Genomic DNA, 21,241 nt, shown 5'->3' on the forward strand with positions numbered 1-21,241 from the left:
AAACCATTTGTGTCAATGCAAAAATAAACACTCTTCAGTTATTATCTCATAACTTTTCCTCTTAAATCTCTGGTTTAAGCTGAAGTTATTATTAGTCAGAAATCACATTTTACATTAAACACCTACAAATTAAACACTGCATGAAGCAATCGCGTGTCGGATTCCTTATTAGGAAATACACCTGTGACAGACAGGAAGACGCACAGACAGTAGAAACTTGAGAAAACTGCACAGAAGGGAGTCAAGGACGCAAAAAAAAAAAACGAAAAAAAAAAAACAAAGTCAAGGTGACTGGGGAGAGCAGGTGCAGTCTGAGCTGAGAGGAAGAAGGAAGCAGAAGACGACGAGAGGCTGACTAGGGAATCTGGTGAACAAGAAGAGGCAGCGAGAACAAGCGTGCGCGAGCGAGAGGGAGACATCCAGATTGAGGAGAGACATAAGAGACGCAGGAAATCTGCAAGCAAATTAGACATCATTAGCCAAGAGGCGGTTAACAAGTCTAATTAGGGGAGAGGAAGGCAGGCAGTGATACCAGACTTGCTTCCGGACCTCAGACGTACACACAAACACGCCACATAAACACAACGAGCACGGCCACAAACACAACAACACACTGTGAGCCAAAGCTTGAGGCATCTCTTAACTAGGTCAGACTGTAAGTCGGAGGGTAGGAGGGGAGACGGGTAAGAGAGGAAGAGAGAGATTGAGGAAAGATAAAAGATGGAGGGTGGGACCTTGGATGGGATAGTTGTCTGCTCTTGGTGAGATGGAGAGAGTTGTTTAAAGCTGCGAGAGTGAGATAGTGTGGAAAAGACTCGGGGAGGAAAGAAAAAAAAAGAAAAAAGAGAAAAGAGCACAAAGTACACGCTGGCAGACACACACATATAAATAACTGCATAGAGGTTGACTTGTTTACACACTCAACAGCTGCTGTTTTACTTCTGTCATTTACGGGACGTTGCGTTTAGGATATGAATCTGAAAGAATACTGCAGCTGCTGTTATTATCTCCCATAAAGATGTCAGGCGCATTAAACACACACTTCTATTTTTTATTTTTTTTTGCCGTTATTATAAAGATTAGTTGTGTGAAATGAGGATATTGCTGTATTAGCACAGCCATCCAGTTCTCAGTTTGAGTGATAGCTTGCCAATGCTCCTGAGGGATGACTGAGTTACGTTCCCTTGAAGCGATGATGACTGAATGTCAGTTCTAGAAAGACGCAGAAAAATGCTTCAGTCAAGCAGCCCGCATCTCTCTCTGTTCCCCGCGCTCCCTCAAAGACACAGTGACAGAAAATATTGTCTCAACAACCTCTGATGATCCCTCATCTCTTCCAACGCTGGCTGAACGCCTCAGAATGGCTTCATTTTATAACTAGCAACTTGGATAAGTGTCATCGCGAAAGTGCTGTGCTCAACTGTTCTATTAAACAGTAATGTAGTGTGCTTTCATATCCACTACCTATACTGGCGATGCTGAGCGCTGGCTGATGAAAACAGGGGAGGGGGTAACAGGGCAATTCAAAGGAAAGTTTATGCTCAAACTACGATGGAAGGTGATCTAGTCTGTAAAAACCCAGTGCTACTTCTGATTTACTTCCCTTCTTTAAAGACGACTGCAGTCACATAACGCTTTTCTTTCATGAAGGATTTTCGAGCGACAAACTGCAACCTAGAATTATCATTTTGTGTTCGTAAGCCTCCGCCAGCCAGTCAACTTGCACTCCACGTTTAGCCACGACAATAGACAAGCTTCAAAGCCGAAAATGTGGATGCTGCACACACATCTTCATTCCGGCAAGCACAGAAGATCTATACGGTTTCAATTGGACACCCAAGATTAGTGTCACCAATTCAGTGTCTGATCAAAGTGAAATATGGTCACAATCTCCCCCCTTCTGTTCCTGAGTTATGGTGTTGAATAAGAGCCAGCGGAGGGTTTTTGCAGACCACCACGGTGCCACGGTGAAGACTTTGACTTTTTGATTAGAAAATGTCATCACTTCAAAATGTTCACAGATTTAATCTTTGATTTCATATTTGTTACATTTGGTGATATTTGTGTGAAATTTTCCAGAACTATTGTGTCAAAATGTGAGCTATGGCCAAAAATATGTTTTGTGAGGCTGCACTGACCTTTGACAACGAAAACCTCATCAGTTCATTGTCGAGTCCAAGTGGATGGTTGCATCCAATGTAATAAAATTCCCTCCAGGCGTTCCTCATACAACGTGTTCACAAGGATGCGACAAACGTGAGGTCATAGTTGCTTTTGGCAAACAAAGTCAGGTCATTGTTGAGCTGAAGTGGACATTTGTGCTCAGTTTGAAGAAATGCCCTCAAGGTGTTCCTATCTACATAGTGCTGTGTCAGCACAGGAGAATGGTCTGGCTGCTAGGGCTGGTCCCAATAGCAGCTTCTATTTCCGGATATTTGGCCCCAATTAGTGACGAATATCCCAAATATTTGGGGTTGCCACGTGGTGGTGGCGGCTGGGTATTCATTCTGAGGGGAGACAGCGTTTGGCTACTAAGACCAGTTTAGATGTTTAGGTTAGCGGTCACAGCACCGTTTCCGCAGTGGCGGGGGGCGGGGGGGTGCTCAGCATTCGATTCGACGGGGCAGCAGTGAGCGGGTGTTTCCGCCATCAGCATTCACCATACTATATCCGCCATCAGTGGCAGTGATAATGGCGGTGGTGACGGTGGTGGCGACAGCGGGGGAGGGGGAATATTTGGAGATCGATATTGATATCCCGATTCCAGCACAGCGAACGAATAGTGGACTATTCGGGTCCAGCCCTACTGGCTGCACGTGAATAATTTCTCTGCTGTATTTATAATTCTTCAAACCAATTACATTTGAGTATTGCTAAGCCCAGGATGTAGTGCTGGTGCCCCTGCCAATCAATGTTGGTGGAGGATTTGCATGGAGAGAGTCGACTACAGTTGTTAAAATGTTTAATACAGCAAAAAAAACAAACAGTCCTGGATGAATTTTGGAAAAAAAATTGAATTTTCAGTGGGTAAGTTATTCACTTGGAGGTTGTTGTTTTCTGTAGTGAAGGGAATTTTGGAACACAATAGCCGAAGGAATGGGGAATACCACCTAAAATACACAACAGAAAAGGCAGCAAAATACCTGAAGATCACAAAAGGAGAATGGGACAGATGTATGTGCACACAAATGGACAGCTCGTGGATACCACGATACATAAGATTATATGTGCTACATTTTGGTTTAATTACCTTTCATGGCTGACTTGGTTTATGCAGAAAAATCCGCTCCCCAGTTGTAATAGCGATTTGCTTGTTACTGTGAATGCTATTTACAAGTGCAAAATTCACAGTTTTTCTAACTGTGAAAACGACAAATGCATGGCTTTAGACCTTAACTGACTGCTGAGGGCACACATCTTCCAAACTCCATTCCCCAACTTTGTAACTCAGCCTGTCTGTTACATATCTGCAGTCTCCAAGTCTAAGCTGACATTCTCAAGTGATATCACTTGAGATATTTTCTCAAATCTAACCACGATCCTCGGGAGCCACAGAGGACATTATACAGTTGTTTTGACAGGCTGAGGAGCACTCCCCATAACTAGTACATTGAAAGTGGCAAGCACTGTGAAACTAGTGGAGTTCTTCTTTAAATATAAAATGCTCTGCACTTGATTTATGAATTTAATATTTCAGGCTTTTTTAGGCTTTTCCTACTTGAGCTGGAGTCACTGAAACAGAAATGCTGTTGATTAGTTGTCAGTGAAGTGGCACCAAAGTCATTATGCCTTCCCCACATTTCTCCAGATTTATCACTGGAACAGTTGTGTATATACCAAAAATAACATAAATGTTTCATTTATTACCTGTCTCCGGATGACAGGTGCCATGGTTGTGGCAGTTGCATGGCACGCATGTTGAGAGGGGCCCTCTGCTCGGGTCCTCCCGCGTGAATCCCGGGGCGCACTGCTCACAAAACTGGCCGACAAACCCCGGGGGACAGGAACAAGATTCCACCCATGGGACCGGACGACTGGCTGGACCGGAGGAGCTGAAGGCTGAGGTCAGAGTCACCCCTGCAAGCTGCGACGTGTCTGGAGGAGAAGGGACGGGAGGGAGGTGGTCATAAATCTGACGCTCATGTTGGTCGGCAATAAGCGGATAATTGTTGTCTCAGATGCCTGTTAAAGGTTTTTGGGAGCCCAGGTTTCTCCAGAATGAGGCATGTGTGCAAATATGTGTGTGTGTGTGTGTGTGTGTGTGTGTGTGTGTGGCTCCGTATCTTGTAAAGCAGTAGGTTATTAGCATTTGTTGCAGTGCTGTCCCTCCCTCCCTGTCTCATTACAGGTTCTGCCCAGTGTTTACAGTTTACAGTCCGACACACACACACTCACACACACACACACACACGCATCCACACAGACAATACCAGATTCATCCGCCCGCACGCCAATAAATGCCACACTTACAGCTCGCTTGCTAACACACACACAGTGGCGAGTGCCAGCACGTGCCCACACGCGTACGCTCGTCATCCAGGGACTCTTTGATACAGCAAATGAATAAATCACTGCAGCAGAGCAAGACGAGAAGAAAAGGAGACAGGAGACTTGGTGGAGGTATGTCAAACGTGCAGTTCCTGTGGGGTTTCAACATCCCTCTCTCCTCTCATGAATAGTGATGTGGGCAGGCCATCCTGAACCGAATCCCTCTCACCGGATAGTCTCTGAACCACAGCTACGGAACACAAAATTACTTTTTGTTCCTGGTCCATTACTGTGTCTGGTCCCACTGATCAGACACGAGATAGATGGATGGATGGTGGATGGGCAGATAGAGTATGCAGCGCACATATGACTATGTAGAACTCGTCAAATAGGAATTAAACCCAAATAAAGCCTGTGAAGAAGTGGTGAAAATCTGGAAGGAAGATGCCAGAAAAAATATATTAATTAATTATTAATACTGTAATGGTAAGAAAGAAAAAGAAAAAAACTACAGTAAAAACAATGACAAGTTTATGCAAAATTTTTTAGCTAAACTGAATACGGTAAAACTGTAGAGAATTTACAGTCACACGTTGTAAAAGAACAAATTACTATTTGTGAAAATACTGGTTTTTGATGTCATAATCTACAGTTTGTGTTTTTCCAGTCAATGTGTACATAAATATTTTTTTTCTGTGATTTTATTTGATATTGTCCGTATTTTTTTTTAAATCTGTAGAATGACAGTTAAAACTAATTTTATATTTATAATAAATATGAATAAATTTTCAGTCTTTTTTCTTAAAAAAATGAAAATATCTGTTCTATAGTGATATTTTTCCTCATTTAAATACAGCAAAAAATAGTGTAATTTTACCATCAAATGTTATAAAAAAAAATAAATTACTATATGTAACTAACTGTCACTACTGTAATGGTAAAAAAAGAAAAAGAAAAAAAACTGCAGTAAAAATAATGACAAATATATATAAAATAATTATATTTTTAGCTGAACTGAACACCATAAGACTGTAATGATTTTACAGTCACATGTTGAAAAAAAGAACAAATTACTATTTGTAAAAATACAGATTTTTGATGTCATAATCTACAGTTTGTGTTTTTTCAGTCAATGTGTAAATAAATACATTTTTTCTGTGATTTTATAAGTTATTATCTGTAATTTAAAAAAAAAAAGTAAAAATCTGAAGAATGATGGTTCAAAATGATTTTATATTTATAATAAATATCAACAATTTTTCGTTTTTTTCTTTCAAAAAATGCAAATATCTGCACTATAGTGATAGGTTCGCTAATTAAAATACAACAAAAAATAGTGTAACTTTACCATCAAATGTTATCAAAGAATAAAATGTTGTTATTTACAGTTCTGGCCTGTTTTCTTAATGGCTTTTTTTTCCTGTGCTTTTACCAGTTATTACCTTCAGTTTAGCAAAACAGGCAAAATCTGTAAAATAAAAGTTAAGTCTTCAAAAAAGTTGAGTTAGTATCTGTAACATTTTTTCTCCCATCTTTACAGTGGGCATCTTTTTCTTGTCCAGACAGAAAGAATATTCAGCGCACGTACGTAGAACTCGTCAAATAAGAATTAAACCAAGTGTAAATGACTGACTGCATAATATCGGAGTGTACTAAACAGTGAGGGAGTGATAAAAGCGGGAGAACCAGAGGAGAGGACGGACCTTGACTTCTAACAAGTCATGATCCGGCCATTCCTCGAGCGGTGATGAAACCCTGGTTCATTTGCACCTCTGAGGAATAATCAGTTGGCAAACCCTGTCCTCTTCCCACTCCACGGCTCGCCTTAGCCTCTACCCTTCACTCTCCGCTCGTTCCCGAATTCTATTAGCTCATTCAACAGGGGAAATGTGCAATTAAAAGCAGTTTTCAGATACTGGAGCCTATATTTCAGCTAATTAAAAAAAGGTTTCATTTTAAGTCATGCTGGGCTCTCCATCAATCCTTTTCTCCAAGAAACCCTGTCAGACAAGTCCAGATTTTTTAACTTGCTGTGAATGGCTCACTGCAGCCGACTGTGACAATTTAGGTCTTTTTTAGGTACGCTTACATTAAGCCATTAAGCCATTGATTTCTCATAAACTTTCAATATGGCCGTGCTCTCGGTTCGAAACTCAATTTTTGTGGTGGAGAAAATGAAAGGTCTTTACCGTGACTGCTGTCAAAGCCCGTCTTTACAGCCTAAAGACAATAGTGTCATTAAAATAATACAGTTCTGTTATAAGAGACGCTCCGTGGTGCAGAAAGAAATTTAAAGAGCAAAGGAGAACGTTGGAGGGAGAGAGGAGAAAGATGAGAGGACAGCTTTATGGGGTTTTGATATTAAAGTTTGCTGCGCAGCCTGCGGCAATAAGGCGCCGCGAACACCGAGAATGAGTTTGAGACCTAACACAAATCATTAAGAGAGTTTCTTCCCCCATCCGAAACGCACAATAGATGTGCTTTGACTTTGGTGGCACGTTCACGCAGGCGGGTAGGCGGGTGGGAGGAGAAAACAGTTTGATGGAGTATGCATGACTGTGCCTCCGCTTGAGTGTTGCACGAGAGCGCGTGTCACCGAACGCCCGCGCCCGACGACTAATTAAAATGGTGTAGCTAAGTGTGAGAGAGCTGGTGATTTCTGGCCAGCTGTTCTGTCTTCTCGGTGCTCTAATCCACCGTAATGCCTCTCAGATCCGTCCTGTTCATTACAATGCAGGCTATCAGACAGAAAACGAGGAAGGACATGATAAAAATTAAAAAAAAAATAACAGATGGATTTCAAGAACAAGCTACAAACATCTGGGAATAAATGTCCCCCTTTTAGATTTTTTTTTTTTCATTGCTGAGCCAGATATGGAACAGTTGAACTATTCCCTGATGTTGTTTAAGCAGCTATCTTTGCTGCAGCTTTACTGTCTGATTAAAATGCATTATTATTTTTATTTCTGGACTCACTCTGTGGCACTTTCAATATTGCTGGTGTTATCTGGAAATGGTCACGCATCCAAGAATCATATCACACAGATGTTGCTTTTTTTTTTGGGCTGTCACAAATATGCACGACCCTGCTGTTAAGGTATATATGTAAAAACAATCAGTCAAATGTCACAGCGCACTAACACACACTTACAGTTGTGTCCTCCAGCATTGTTGATTTTGAGAGCTGTCAGTTTGGAGAGAAGATGCTGGAACTGGAAGGCAGACAGCGAAGGTTTAAATCTCCTCTCGTTTTCATGAAGCCTGTGAAATGAGAGGACAGAAAACATAAATGTATGCAGCGCGTGCACAGACTATGATTAGACACCAGAAACATTTCAGCGTTGCATTTTAACAGTGAGAAATCAGAACACAACAGAGATTGATTGTTTTATTTAATCACCCTCCCCTCAACCCATCAGTCCATCCTTAGAATATTTGCCTGCCAAATGTATGCTTGATTTTTTTGATGATCTAAATCACGAGTGGGAGACACATACAGCGCAGAGAGGAAATGTAAATGTGCTGACTTCGACACATATTCAGGCAGGGTCTTGATCATTGAGCTTTGCCATCTGCTGAAGGATGTTCTGCAGAGGCAGGCAGCACAGCTGACATCTGCCTGTTTTACTCCTGGTATCGTGCCTTCTTCCCATTCTGATGACAGATGCTGTGTCAGCGCCGCACAGGTGATGTGATGCTTTTTTCTCGCTCTTGTGTGAAGGTCCCAGAGGTGATGAGCAGCAGCATGAAATCACACATTCATACAGTCTTCATGTGCTGCTGCAGGAGAGACTTTATCAGGTTTTGAGAGCCGCTTTGTCATTACAGAATGGTGCCCAATAGATAAAAGGTGATTGTTTCAAGTTACAGTAGTTGTTTAAGATGTTAATAGGTGGTGTTTAAACCTATGAGCCTGGGGCTATTTTCCATACTTTTATTTTTAAGGTGTTATTTTGGTCATTATAATATTTAGCCATTCATGTTGCAATGTAAACAAAAATTAAAGAATACATTTAAAAAAAAGTGGAATACTATCAAAGAAACTGAAAGGCAAGGACAGCTATCTGTAAAACAGTATCATTAGCTGATTTAAATACAGTAAAATTGGTCACGTTACAGTCACACATTGTAAAAAAACAAAAACAAATTAGTATTTGTAAAAAAGATTATGTGGACATTCTGTTTTTTTCAGTCAACATGTAAATTAGTACTATTTTTTCCAGTAATTTTACTAGATGTTGTTTTTAAAGTAACAGAGAAAAGCTATAAAATATCTATAAACAATTAAAAAAACTTTTACCATCTTTCAATCTGTTTTACCTTTTCCTTCAAATAATGCAAATATCTGCAAGATACTGATATTTTTATTAATTACAAGACAGTAAAACTGGTGTAATTTCATGGTCAAACGATGCAAATACATGAATTGAAATTTGTAATTTGTAAAAATATTGTTGTGATGTTGATGTAATTTACGAATTTGCCTTGATTTCTATGTAAATTAATACTTTTTTCTGTAATTAGTAGTTATTTGTATGTTAACAGATAATTGGGAAAATCTGTAAAATACAGGCAATTCTTTAAAAAAACACAGTTTGTACCTATCAACAACTTAGGTAATATCTACGCAATAACATATTTCTGCAATGATGAGTGTCTAAGCAGTTTTAATAAGTGTAACAGGTCTGGACAGGGATGCAGAGCTGTTTATGAAGTTGATGTAATTTCAAAATGATTCTTTGCACCAACGTTTTCTCACATAAACCAGCAGCTAGCATTGTTGCAAAAGTCGAGTCTGGTGGTTTCATTTCATATGCAATACATCTCGCCGCAATAAACACTCTGAGAGCGATTCAGCGGGGGAGAAGGGACGTGAATCTGGATGCCGAGTGCGTCCGAGGGGCTCGAAGGGTTAATTAGGACTCTGGATGAAGTTGGGGTTCCTTCTGATCTTTGTGACAAATTGAAGAGCTAGCTAAAAAAAAAGAAGACAAAAAGTGCAAGTGTGCTGAAGAAGGAAAAGAAAGTTAAATAGCGTTTTCACAAACTAGAAAGCCTGAGATTTGTCTTAAGACTAAACATCTGCCAAACTAATGACAACCCCATCAGCCTCATCTGCTTTCAGTGCTGCACATGAAACACACTAAACTGAGATGGTTCTGTAACGATATACCTGTTAATCATCAGAATAACAACACGAGAGCTTGTTTAAATACTAATACAAGCATTTGTTACAACCTATAAACCACATTTTCTTTGTAAAGTGGCCCCCGATTGTAAAACAGGAGCCGCTTTAATAATGAACAAGAGCCGTAAATGAATAAAGGGTGAAACCTCTAGTTTGTTAACCATATCAGCCTATGTCAGACCTTTCATGTGAGAGCATTCAATGGCCTCAATTTTATTAGGTCAATTGTTCTCGCCACGGCACCGGCTCACTTTCAGAACGCTTTTTTTTTTTTTTTGCGCATGGCCACGGTCTTAGAATGTCCACCGTGCACACCAGCAGCATGTGTGCGTTCCCGGTTTTGCCACACACTCCGTCTTGATGCGGCGGGTCCTTGTTCCCTGGCCTGACATGTAGGCACAGTAATAAAGAGAGGCAATTACAAACTGGGCCTCAAAGCCATGGTAATGGAGCTGGTCAGACAGCGATAAGCAGAGTGTGCATGAAAGTGAACAAACTCCCAGTCATGCTTTCCCTATGGAGTGTCAGTGTCCCTTTTAATCAGCACCAAGCAGAGCGCGGAGAGCCACACTGTAATTAAGCCTGCTCCACGGAGGATGAGAGGAGATCATCAGGAGGGAAAAGCCCAAAAGAATACCGGACACACACACACACACACACACACACAGAGCCACGCACAAGGGCCCTCGGGGGAGAAAGAGGACCGATAAAGATGCGAGGTGAGCAAGCGAGCAAGACGTGAACAACGCAGACATGATAAGGGACCAGCAGGGTACACAAGCATGTAAGTGATACATAAATAAAACATGTATGGGGTCACGTTATTACTGAAATCTAATCGTGCAAATCTGCCTTTGATTAAAACACATTTTAATCAGATGTTACATTAATGTCATTAACTCTCCGAACCCCCGAAACAAGCTGGTTTGAATGCCATGATGTCATTAAAATAAACCCCCACCAGAAACTGTAAAAGCTTCCGGATTGTCCTGAAACTGTTCATCTGTGCCGTTACATCAGAAAACATATCCGAGCTTCGATTTGTAATCACTTTATTCTACATGTCTCATTTAAACATCTGCCAGAAAATATTCATTTCCTCTAATCAGATCCTGTCAAAGAATGTCTGTGCTGAGCGGCACAACCAGGAAGTGATTCAGCTGCAACCAGTGGGATAAAAAAATAAATAAAATCTGGGACTTTCCTGCTGAATTGGGCCAAACTGTGTTTACACAAAGCAGTTGAAAGGAAACTAATCAAAAAGGTTCGCAGTAAAATATCTACAGTATTTTAGAACAATTGTTTTTATTTCCAGTAGAGCATCTGTAGGCCTTTGAAAAAAAAAAAGCTGTACTTAATAATCAACGATTTTTTTCACCCTTTTGTTGATGATTTATGGCTTTAAAACTGTGTCATGCTGCACAATAGGCATTGTTGAGTTCTCTTTTCTTCTAGCTGTGGTTGTGCTGGTCCAACAAGTGACTACATATGTGACAGGAGCAACAACAACAACAACAAAAAAAACTGCCTGAGCCTCAGATGGTTAATACACAATGTAAACGCATGGACGTCATTAAGGCTTGCTCAGGAAATTATTGTATCCCGGCCGACGTGCGCTGTATAGATTTAACAGAGCAGTCGCTTGTGTTATTGATTGATTGATGCTATTTAGATTCTAGGGTTTGACTATTGAACCTTATGCAGTCTGGTTAAACTTGAGTAAAAAAAAACACGTCTCAAGGTTACTTTGAAAACTTTTCATGCACCTCAAAGATTTCCATCAATAGCCACATTACCATTTAGTAATGAACATTATATTTGGCACCTTCAGGATGATGAAGTGCATTTTGTAACAGGGGTTTTCTAGGCCAGCCTAAAGGTTACATAGATTTTTAATACAATTAAATCAAATATTTCTTAAGTTTCGTTTCGGTAGAATGTGATGTAAATGCACCACGAGACTGGAGCTGTTGGCCTCACGGCGGTATGGGTTAATGTATCATGAATAAATCATGGGTTTACCCAGGCACACAGTAATGCCATGTCTCTCCTTGCTTTGCTCAGTCACCTGTAGCAAAAGTTTGTTTTCTTTCCATTTGGCAGAAAACTCTGCTTTCTGTTCAATATATCCAGCCGCCCTGATCTATGATCAAAGTCGGTGGATTTTCAAAACATGACAGAAGAGAGCCCGGTGCCAGATGGACCTCGTGCCTGCACTACTACTACTGATGCTCTGCTTACTGCTGCAAAGTGGCTTATACGTTTCACAGGCGTTCACACAAGCGAGCTCCTGAAAGACTACTTCTGGCAGTTAAAAACGCTGAACGGCTGATCACCACTGACTCGGTGTATGTAGAACATTTATAAGTTGATTGTAAAGAAGCTTTGCATCTGAGTCACTCCTTACGGCATAAATATTATGCTTACATCCTCCAGACGTACACACGGAGCTACAAGCAAGGCAATAAAACCTCCCCGCCTACTGGTTTCGAGGGAACAGAAAGTGAACAGTGGGAACATCAGAGAGAAGTGTGGATGTTACCTTATATAAGCCATTCACCTCCTCCTCTCATCAATTCCCTCCGCTTGAATCCCCAAAGCTTCCATATATTTCTCCTTCATCTGATTCTCAAATGATCTCTGCATCGGGTGGGAACACAAAACCACTTAGCAGGTTAACATATTTACCATCTATGAATGCAGATGCTGTCAGTCAAGAGAGATGCCAAGTATACTCATGTTTATTTATGCTTTCGCATGCCTTTAGCAAAACACTTTGAAACACGCATTTCCATTTAGGAGACATGATTAGTTTTAATGCTTGTGTTTGCATCTGATTGTTGAAAAATGCTAAAAGCTCCGTGTGTTTTCATGTGTTGGTGTGCATGACGGAGGAAGACTGAGGGCGCATGAGGGGATGCTATAGATCATGCAGCGAACGGCGTCTAAGCATGTACCTGAGAAGTGTAATGAGATCTGTGGAGAACTTCTCCTGACAGTGGCAGACTGTGTCCCTGAGCTCGAGTGCATTTCAAAGAGAGGACCAATGAGGCCCTTTAGCCAGAGCTCTCGCCGCTGAGGGGAAACTCATTATTGGTGCACAGACACCAGAGCGAGGCCTGGAGGTTTGGAGGGGACAGAAAGATACAAGCTGCACTGTTAATAGAGATGTGATTTTATGGAAGTTTACTTCTTATGTTACTCTTCCCCCCCCAAATGTTTTTGAATATATACAGAGCTTAATACATTTATTAGACCACCTGTCTGATTTGTTAAACATCATGAAGCGCTTCAATTTGCTCTCCACGTTTTATCATTTTGAACAGGAATGAGGAATTTCAAATGGAATTCACCTTTTTATATCCAAATCTGAGCCGGCTCACTGGGCTTCTCTGAGAAGTCAGAAATGAATCAAATCTGACATTCAACCACTAAAACTAAGTTTTTCCTGTTCAGGACCGCAAGTAAATAACTATAATTGGACATCTTATTCCAGAAATTATAATGTGCTTGACTATTTTTTCAACTTTCTTTTGCAAAACAGTAAATTTCAAAATGCATAGATAACAATAATAATTACATTTTAGCATAAAGAATATCATTTTGGTTGAGGAGCTTGGACATTCTGGTGTATTAAACATTACAGAAATATAAAAAATGATTTAGGTAATTACCAGTGCTGGTAATTTAGGACAGCTGTGGCATAAACCTTACATTGGGTGGAGGACTTTGTTCAGCACTGTACATAAAAATATCAATACAATTCCAAAAACAGATTGTTGGTTTTAATGTCTAATGTAAAATATTAATAAAAATGTATTATGTCTAAATAATCATACAATTTGTATTTTGTTAGACTTTTTTTTACATAAATAAACTGTTAAAATGCATTACAAAATTGATCAGAATTTCACAAATATTTCCTTTTTATTTATTTATTAATTTTATTAGAAGTAAATTAGTATAAAAATAGTCAATTTTAATTTATTAGATTACCAGTAAAACAAGTATTGGTGGAATAATTTACATCAGTTTGTTTGTTAGATGACAGATTTCTTATATAATTATTTTATACCAATATATATAATATATCTTTATTCGGATAATTTACATATTTTTTACAAGAGTTATTGTGCAGTATTTTTAGTGGCTTTATCCATTTTTGTTCTTCTTTTTTGATAGCTTGATCATCAGAGACTGAATTCTCTGATGCAGGAAGCAAAGAACATGTGCCCTTGGAAGCCTTGGATGAACCTGTGCCTCTGCTCATAGTAAGATTACATACATAGCCAAATTATTGATTCATCCAAGAACTCCTTGTCAACTTGTGAAGTCAAATATTTACAGGTTCGTGATCCTAAGGTTGGCCTTATGTCAGCAAAGGTCACCGAAATCTAAAAGCCAGTGGTAAAACCGGGACATGATTAATGATCAGCGCAAATTGCAACTTTAAATCCAATTGTTGTTTTCGACCAAAGCGACTTTCAACAAAGGAGCTGATTAGCTGCTAAAGAGCAAGATATTTCCCTTAGGAGGCAGAGAGGTACAAACACAGAGCCGGAAAATTGGACTTAAATTCATCAGGTTGATGGACACACGACTCCAAGTGACTGATAAAGTGGCTGCTGGATGTTTCTTCTGCCTCCAAGCAGCCAAATAGTCAGTGACTGCAGTTTCAAACCTTGATGGACAACCGTTAAATCATCATGTACCAGGATGAAAAAAAAACAAACATGAACAGATGTACATGAGTTAAGGGGGTTCACAAACAACCGAGTGCTGCAAAACATACTGTCGGGTACTAATGATGTGCTGAAGATGTAATTTAATGTGCATGTTTCTGCCACTTTTTGAGAAGGCTTGAAAATTGGACGGTCCTCATCAGTACGGTGGCAGTTTACATCCTGCACATGGCTCATCATCATTAAGGTATAACATGGCAGTTAATTATCGTCTGTGATGTTATGGGGAGTTACATATTGGAGATACTTGTACTTTATGAACAACAGTTTATATTTCCATCTGCCCTGTACTTCTGTGCGGCGTGGGTAAGTGCCAGATACCACTGATGACAACAGATTCTCATTCTGGCAACAGCATTTAGTCAATTTGCCCAGACGTTCACCAAGAGATAGCACCTAACCCTTCCTAAATCCACATCTTGTCAGAATTAGAGTGATCACAGTTTCATATTTGTGTTGGTTTTGGAATTCATTCTTTTGGAGGAATCTTAACAAACTAAAGACCAAGAATCTAAAGCTGTAATGGCTCAGTGAGGCTGTAATAAAGGCAACACTGTTTTCAGCTTGATGCTAAGCTAATGTGAAGCAGGTATAGGGATTACCATGTTTACCACTGTACCTCAACATATTAACCATTTGGTAAATAGCAGTAACAATCCATCAAACAGATTTCAAGATAAAACTAGAAATGCCAACCTCTTTGGGTGTTATAAGACAAATCAGAGGATCACCTAAGTTACAAGTATGCCTCCTCTGGGTACCATGAACATGTATCAAAACTGGTCAGCGTGATAGATCCATGCTACTATAGCTAACAATAAAGCACACTGGGTAAAATTTACATGCATGTCTGCATAACTATCCAATCCATCCATCTATCCATTATTGCCTCTCCTGGCTTGCGTAGTGGTGGCAGTAAGCTAAGCAGGACATTCCCTCTCTCTTCCCAACAATCCTTTCCAGCTCCTTCTGGAGGATCTGAAGATGCTCCCAGGGCCAGGTGAGAGCTGTAATCCCTCCAGTGAGTTTACCTCAGGGTCTCTTCCCAGTTGGATGTGCCTGAAAAACCTGCAAAAGAAGGCACCCAAGAGGCATCCTAATCAAATGCAGGAATCCCCTCAGCTCCCTCTGGATGTCTGAGGACATCCCATTGAGGAAACCCATTTTGGCTGCCTGTACCCGCGATCTCAATCTTTCGTTTACCATCCAGAGGCAGTAGATGAGAGCTGGCACAAAGACAGACTGCTAAATCGAGAGCTTCGCCTTCCAACTCATGTAGCAGTTAAATGGAGGTGATATATGTTATGGACGATCTACAAAAAGCCAATTCTACAGTACACTGATACAGTGACAAGTGTATTCTCTCACACTGTTGCTACCTTGCCAGAAACACACTCTCTTCCTCTTCTCTTCCCCATCACCTCACGCTCCAGTTAAAGTGTGCCTCTCTGTTTTTACCCACCACACCAATTTCAATAAGTCTGGCCTGTCAAATTCAGTTTTCAGACATCGCAGTCAATATTAAACGCATACTGGCCCCTGCCTAAACTGGCAACAATCATAGTGAGATTCAAGACAACTGACTACTGTGCACATCCTTCATTGCGACCAAAACCAAATACTGCAGGTTTACACTTTACAACATCCATCAAATCAGCCCTTTTCTCCCACTGAGGATTCTGGCTGGCTCTTTGCTCATGCTTTAATCATGTCCCATCTGAACCAGTGCAGCTCTCTTTCTACCAAAGTGCAACTTAGTGAGGATACTGTAATCTACTGTACCTTTTCCTTCACTGTCTTTAAAATGTGACGTATGACTGCTTTTGTGGATGCGTTTCGGCAGCAGCCAACAGGCAGCCGCCCATTGTTTCAGAGGCTGTAAGAGGGCGATCCCAGAAGTAGGCTCTACAGGACTGTTTTGGGCTAATAGACTGGAACATGGTCTGTGGAGCACACAGAGAGGACAATGCAGGGCTCCCCAGCTGCATAGCATGTCAATTTCCATGTGGACCTTTCAATTCCATTAAACAGTTTGCTGTTTTCTCTGCTTCACTTTAAACAAGCCCTGGAAAACAATGAGAATTAAATCCCTTCTTTGGGAAGAGGGCTTCCAGGGCTGGCTACGGGGAGGAAGTTAAGTTGGTCTGTGGGTGCTGAGGAGGAGAATTAAAGATAGAAACACAGGGGCAGAATTGAAGACAAATTGCAACAAAACAGTGTGAAGGAGGTGCTGAGTGGGATGAGAAGGATTATTGGCAACAAGACGGCAGGCCAAGTGGGGGAAGAGAACAAAAATAAAGTGAATGACTTAAGCCTGTTTTTGAACAGGTTCATTGTGGAGACCAGGCCAGCTGCACCCACTGGCCCAGGTTGACAGGCCCTAATGAGATCTCTCCACAACAATGCCGCTGATTAGACTCCTGCTTCCCCACAGGCCGTCACACCAGGGTTCACCTCTTCAGTCCCAGTCCGCCTCCTCCGGTCATTTCTGCCTCCGCGCTGACTACTTTGCCGTGAAGGAGACGAGGGGGTTTTGGTAGAGAGCAAAGTGGTGTAATGAGAACTATGGGAAGGGTAACGTGAGAGAAAAGGTACAGTGAAGAGTTTCAGCGAAAGACGTGGCAGTGGGGCAATCCAACAAATAGATGAGGGTCAATGTTAGCAATAAATTGGACTGCTCTGAGAACACAGAAAGATCATGAGAGCTGAGAGTGGACTATTCTCTTTGGGAATGAACTATATAACATGGTCTGCCTATTTGCTGAGCGGACAACCAGTTCAGGATGGGTTCACATTGCTTTTCAAGACTTGCCTTAAGGTAACCCAACTCTCCTAAGCTTTCGCAGTTGGTATTACTGCTGGCTGCTGAAAGGTTTGGATCGCGTTTTCCTCAGATCCTAGCAGCTACCGACAACACAGGACCACGGAATGAATCACTGCTCAGGAAATAGGACAGAACAGCCTAGCTGCAAAATGATCTCAATGCGATGATAAAGAAAGAATAAAAAGACTGGTTGTGTTTATGAGTAGATAGATTTAGTTAATTATTGATGTAGAAGGAAAAAAAAGCCAACTCAACATCAGTTTTGAGCCTTCTTAAGTCCCAGAGTTCTCTACATCAGATGAATGATGTCCAAGGTTCACGTCTCTGCTTCTTCTGCAGGTTTCTATCACTCTCCCTTGTTGACGTCTTTGCATAGAGTTAGCTTTTGCAGAAGAAGATTTACTCTAGTTGTTCAGGTACCCAAGAAAAGCCACTGATAGCTACCATGGAAAACTAAATCATTATCTTCTTCTCGTTTTGGCTGCATACCTGTAGACACACTTCTTTTAAATCAAGCCTTCTTTTTCCTGGGACATTTCACACCTGGTGGCAAATTGAATAGCAGTCTAATCGGTATTGGCGTCAACCATCTGTAACTATTACATCGCGCCCACATACGTAACTAAACATTTTCAAAGAAGCATTATTTTGTTCTAGACTGTGTTTCTGATGTGGCATCCATTTTGAAAAAGGCCACAAAAGCGACTTAAGCAGGTCGGAAGGGAGGTCATTGATCTGAACTTTATTTTTACTTGTTGACTTTTAGATTTCATTCGCTGTTTATTTGGCTTTGGGCACAAAAGCTACATGGCTAGGTTTAAGAAAATATCACACTTTGGTTGACGTTTTTACAATAATAACTACAGGTTAAATGCTTGACTAAGTTTAGGCACCAACACTACTGGGTTAGGTTTAAGAAAATATCATAGTTTGGGTGAACATCCAACCCTTTCACAACATGTTTGGAGCTTCTCCATTCGGGATCTTTAAACTTTTTTGGCATAATTAAAAGTTCCTTTTCCCCCTCTCTCCATCAGAAAGGGATCATTGTGTGGGACTATGACTTTGGGAAGTACCCAACTGATTTGTCAAATTCAGACGACTGAAGTCCAATTCTTAACTCAATTGACTTTTTGAATGCCTTATTACACAGAACAAAGAGTCTGGATTTAGTCTCCCATCACATATGTTTGGATTCCATTATGGAAGGATCTCTTAACAGCCAGTAGGGACAGGAGGAACGATAAGAGGGATCAATAACTTCCAAATCACATGAGAACACGTGCGTATAATTGTAAGATAAACCCGTCCGTCCTTTAGCTTAACTGCATCTTGGACTAGCTGGTAGACAGAAAAACAAAACGAGCACAAAAAAATGTCTCATCATGGCCTCCATTAACACAAACCTGCTGAGGTCGTAAGGCAGTAAAAACAAAATGAAGGCTGGCACGGGGAAAACTCAATCAGTGCTTGGTCTCAGTTTCCAAATAGAGATGCGTATCAAGTGTCTACAGCACAAACAAATTATTACAACTGACATTACTGCAGCATCGCATAATCTAACAGAGACACCGAGAAAACAGAAACAGCAGACTGCCAGCTACAAGCAATGTAAACACCATCAGCTCCGCGTGACGGGAACTGTGACACAGCTTGATTCTGATTGCAGCTATCTTTATCACAACAGCAAACTTCTGATTGCTGCAGTATTCAAAGAGGTGCTGTTTCCTCTAATTATAATGAGAACCTGCTCGCTAGGTCTAAATAATACTAAGAGGTACCATAATGCTGGTGCAATATCCAACCACGTTCAAACATTCTCTGCGAGTTTAAATATGTCTGCACATTTTCCCCGTATGTGATCTGATTGCAACCAGACCGAGTGTGCCTCTATATGTAGGTGTGGGAGGCTACAATATGCATTATACAGAACCTGAGTGAGTGAAACTACTCAGACATTTAAAACTGCAGCTGTTAACAGCAAAGTGCAGCGGCAGGTCAGAGCCGTTTTAGCTCAGACACTCATAGATAAAAAATACGAACAAAATATTTAATTCAAACTTAACTTTGCCATTAAGTTAGAACATCCCTGAGCCAAATTGAGGCACGTGGGCAGCAGCTCCCCCGTGTCGCACACATGCGTCTTTCAGCAGAGCTCGGTGCAGCCTGGAGAGCTCGCAGACACACACTGTGATTCCCTCTAGTAAAACGTCCAAGTGACAAACCTTTTACACTTCCTGATGATGCGAATAGAACTGTGATTTCACACTTCTCTGTACCTACACAGCACGTTCTGTGCATGTTATCTCGCGCTATACTTGGCTTTTATGGGGCGTTTAGCTTTCCGCTTACACATCCAGCGCCTTCCTTTTTATTTGTGTCACCTGTAACGGCTTCAACATTTTACATCCCATACAGCATGCTTATGAAGGATAAAAAGCTACACCCACATCTGTTCATGTCACACATGCATCTGCATTAAGTTGCAGAAATTTTCTAGATAAAGAGTCTGAAAATTACATGCGTGTCTAATCCAACCCCAGTCTCCACATATTTCACACCCATGTAACTAAGCTGCACTTTCAGCTCCGTCGTGAGGGAAGCAGGTTTTCTGCAGGATTACGTTTGTCTGCAGCGTATCGCAAATGTGTTTCTAATTAGTGTGTCTTTGCCATTTATTTTACTTTATTTACTTCACTGTCGCTCCTTTTCAGGCAGCCAATCAGAGATGGGGTGGGCCATATCACCCTGGTAACCCAGAAAACGGAGGAGAAGCTTCAAACAGGATGAAAGGGTCGTACTTTAACCTAAACCATGACTTCTGCTCTAAACCAAACCAAGTAATTTTAGTTCCTAACCTCAACTAAGCTTCTAACATCCATCCATCCATCCATCCATCCATCCGTACACTGCATCATCCTCACTAGGGTCGCGGGGCGCTGGAGTCTATCCCAGCTGAAGGCAGGGTTCACCCTGGACAGGTCACCAGTCTATCACAGGGCTACACTTAGAGACAGACAACCAAGCACACTCACATTCACACCTACGGACAATTTAGAATCACCAATTAACCTCAACATGTTTCAAGGCACGGCATCGGAGAGGAAACAACTTCAACGGGTCATCAAGACGGCTCAGTGGATCACTGGCTCCCCACTCCCACACCTAGAGGAGATCTACTTTAGTTGTCTCCTCCAGCGGGCCACAAAGATCCAGAATGACCCTGCCCATCCAGGACAGTCTCTATTTACCACCCTACCCTCTGGCAGACTCAGAGCCATGAGAGACGCACCAACAGACTAAAACAAAGCTTTTCCCCCATAGCTGTGAAGAGACTGCTGCAGGAACCATGACCCTCCCAGTTTACGGACTCATTCTAACAAATGCTCTTTTTCACTTTTAATAGAGTATTTATTTTATATTTTATAGCTATTTAATTATTTATATCATCTTTTAACTTTTTTTCTTGTGGCCATATTAGCCGCTGCAAAGACGATGCCAAACGGAATTTTGTTGTTTCCCCAAAGATGACAATAAAGCTTCTTCTATTGGACTGTGTGGGAGGAAGCCAGAGAACCCGGAGAGATCCCACGCTCCACGGGGAGAACATGCAAACTCCACACAGAAAGATCTCAGGTGTCCTAACTGGGACTCGAACTGGGTGCTAACCACCGAGCCACCTTGCAGCCCAGCTTCTAACATGTGAAGGGGATATTTCCCAAAACGTAACACTGTTATTTTTGTGGCTACATCTAAACAGAAATGAAAATGAAACAAAACTCACATCTGACCAACCACCTTTCCTACCTTCTAACATGAACTCTGTCACTCTTTCAAAGAGGCCCCTTCGCCCACAACGTCACAAGGTCAAAAATCACATCAATTCTGACAGAAAACTACAATCACTTCAAAGGTAATTAGGAATGCAGTTTAGTTAAAAAGGAATGCAATTTCGTGGAGAGGAGTTGTTATAATCGAAGATGGAAAAGATGAATGCAC

The 21,241-nt window shown here is 41.1% G+C and overlaps 1 protein-coding gene across 1 annotated transcript in view; it reads right to left on the reverse strand.

Annotated features, from left to right (window-relative positions):
- Positions 1-21,241, reverse strand: part of lamc3 (laminin, gamma 3) — a 149,180-nt gene that overhangs the window by 35,484 nt on the left and 92,455 nt on the right. The window contains exons 11-12 of the mRNA XM_008292737.1: positions 7,640-7,749; positions 3,868-4,095 (exon numbers count right to left, since the gene is read on the reverse strand). Of these exons, the coding sequence (XP_008290959.1) occupies positions 3,868-4,095; positions 7,640-7,749 (338 nt within the window). The remainder of the gene's footprint in view (positions 1-3,867; positions 4,096-7,639; positions 7,750-21,241) is intronic.

This window comes from Stegastes partitus, unplaced genomic scaffold (assembly GCF_000690725.1).
Source record: "Stegastes partitus isolate 25-593 unplaced genomic scaffold, Stegastes_partitus-1.0.2 Scaffold827, whole genome shotgun sequence".
Lineage (NCBI taxonomy): Eukaryota > Metazoa > Chordata > Actinopteri > Pomacentridae > Stegastes > Stegastes partitus.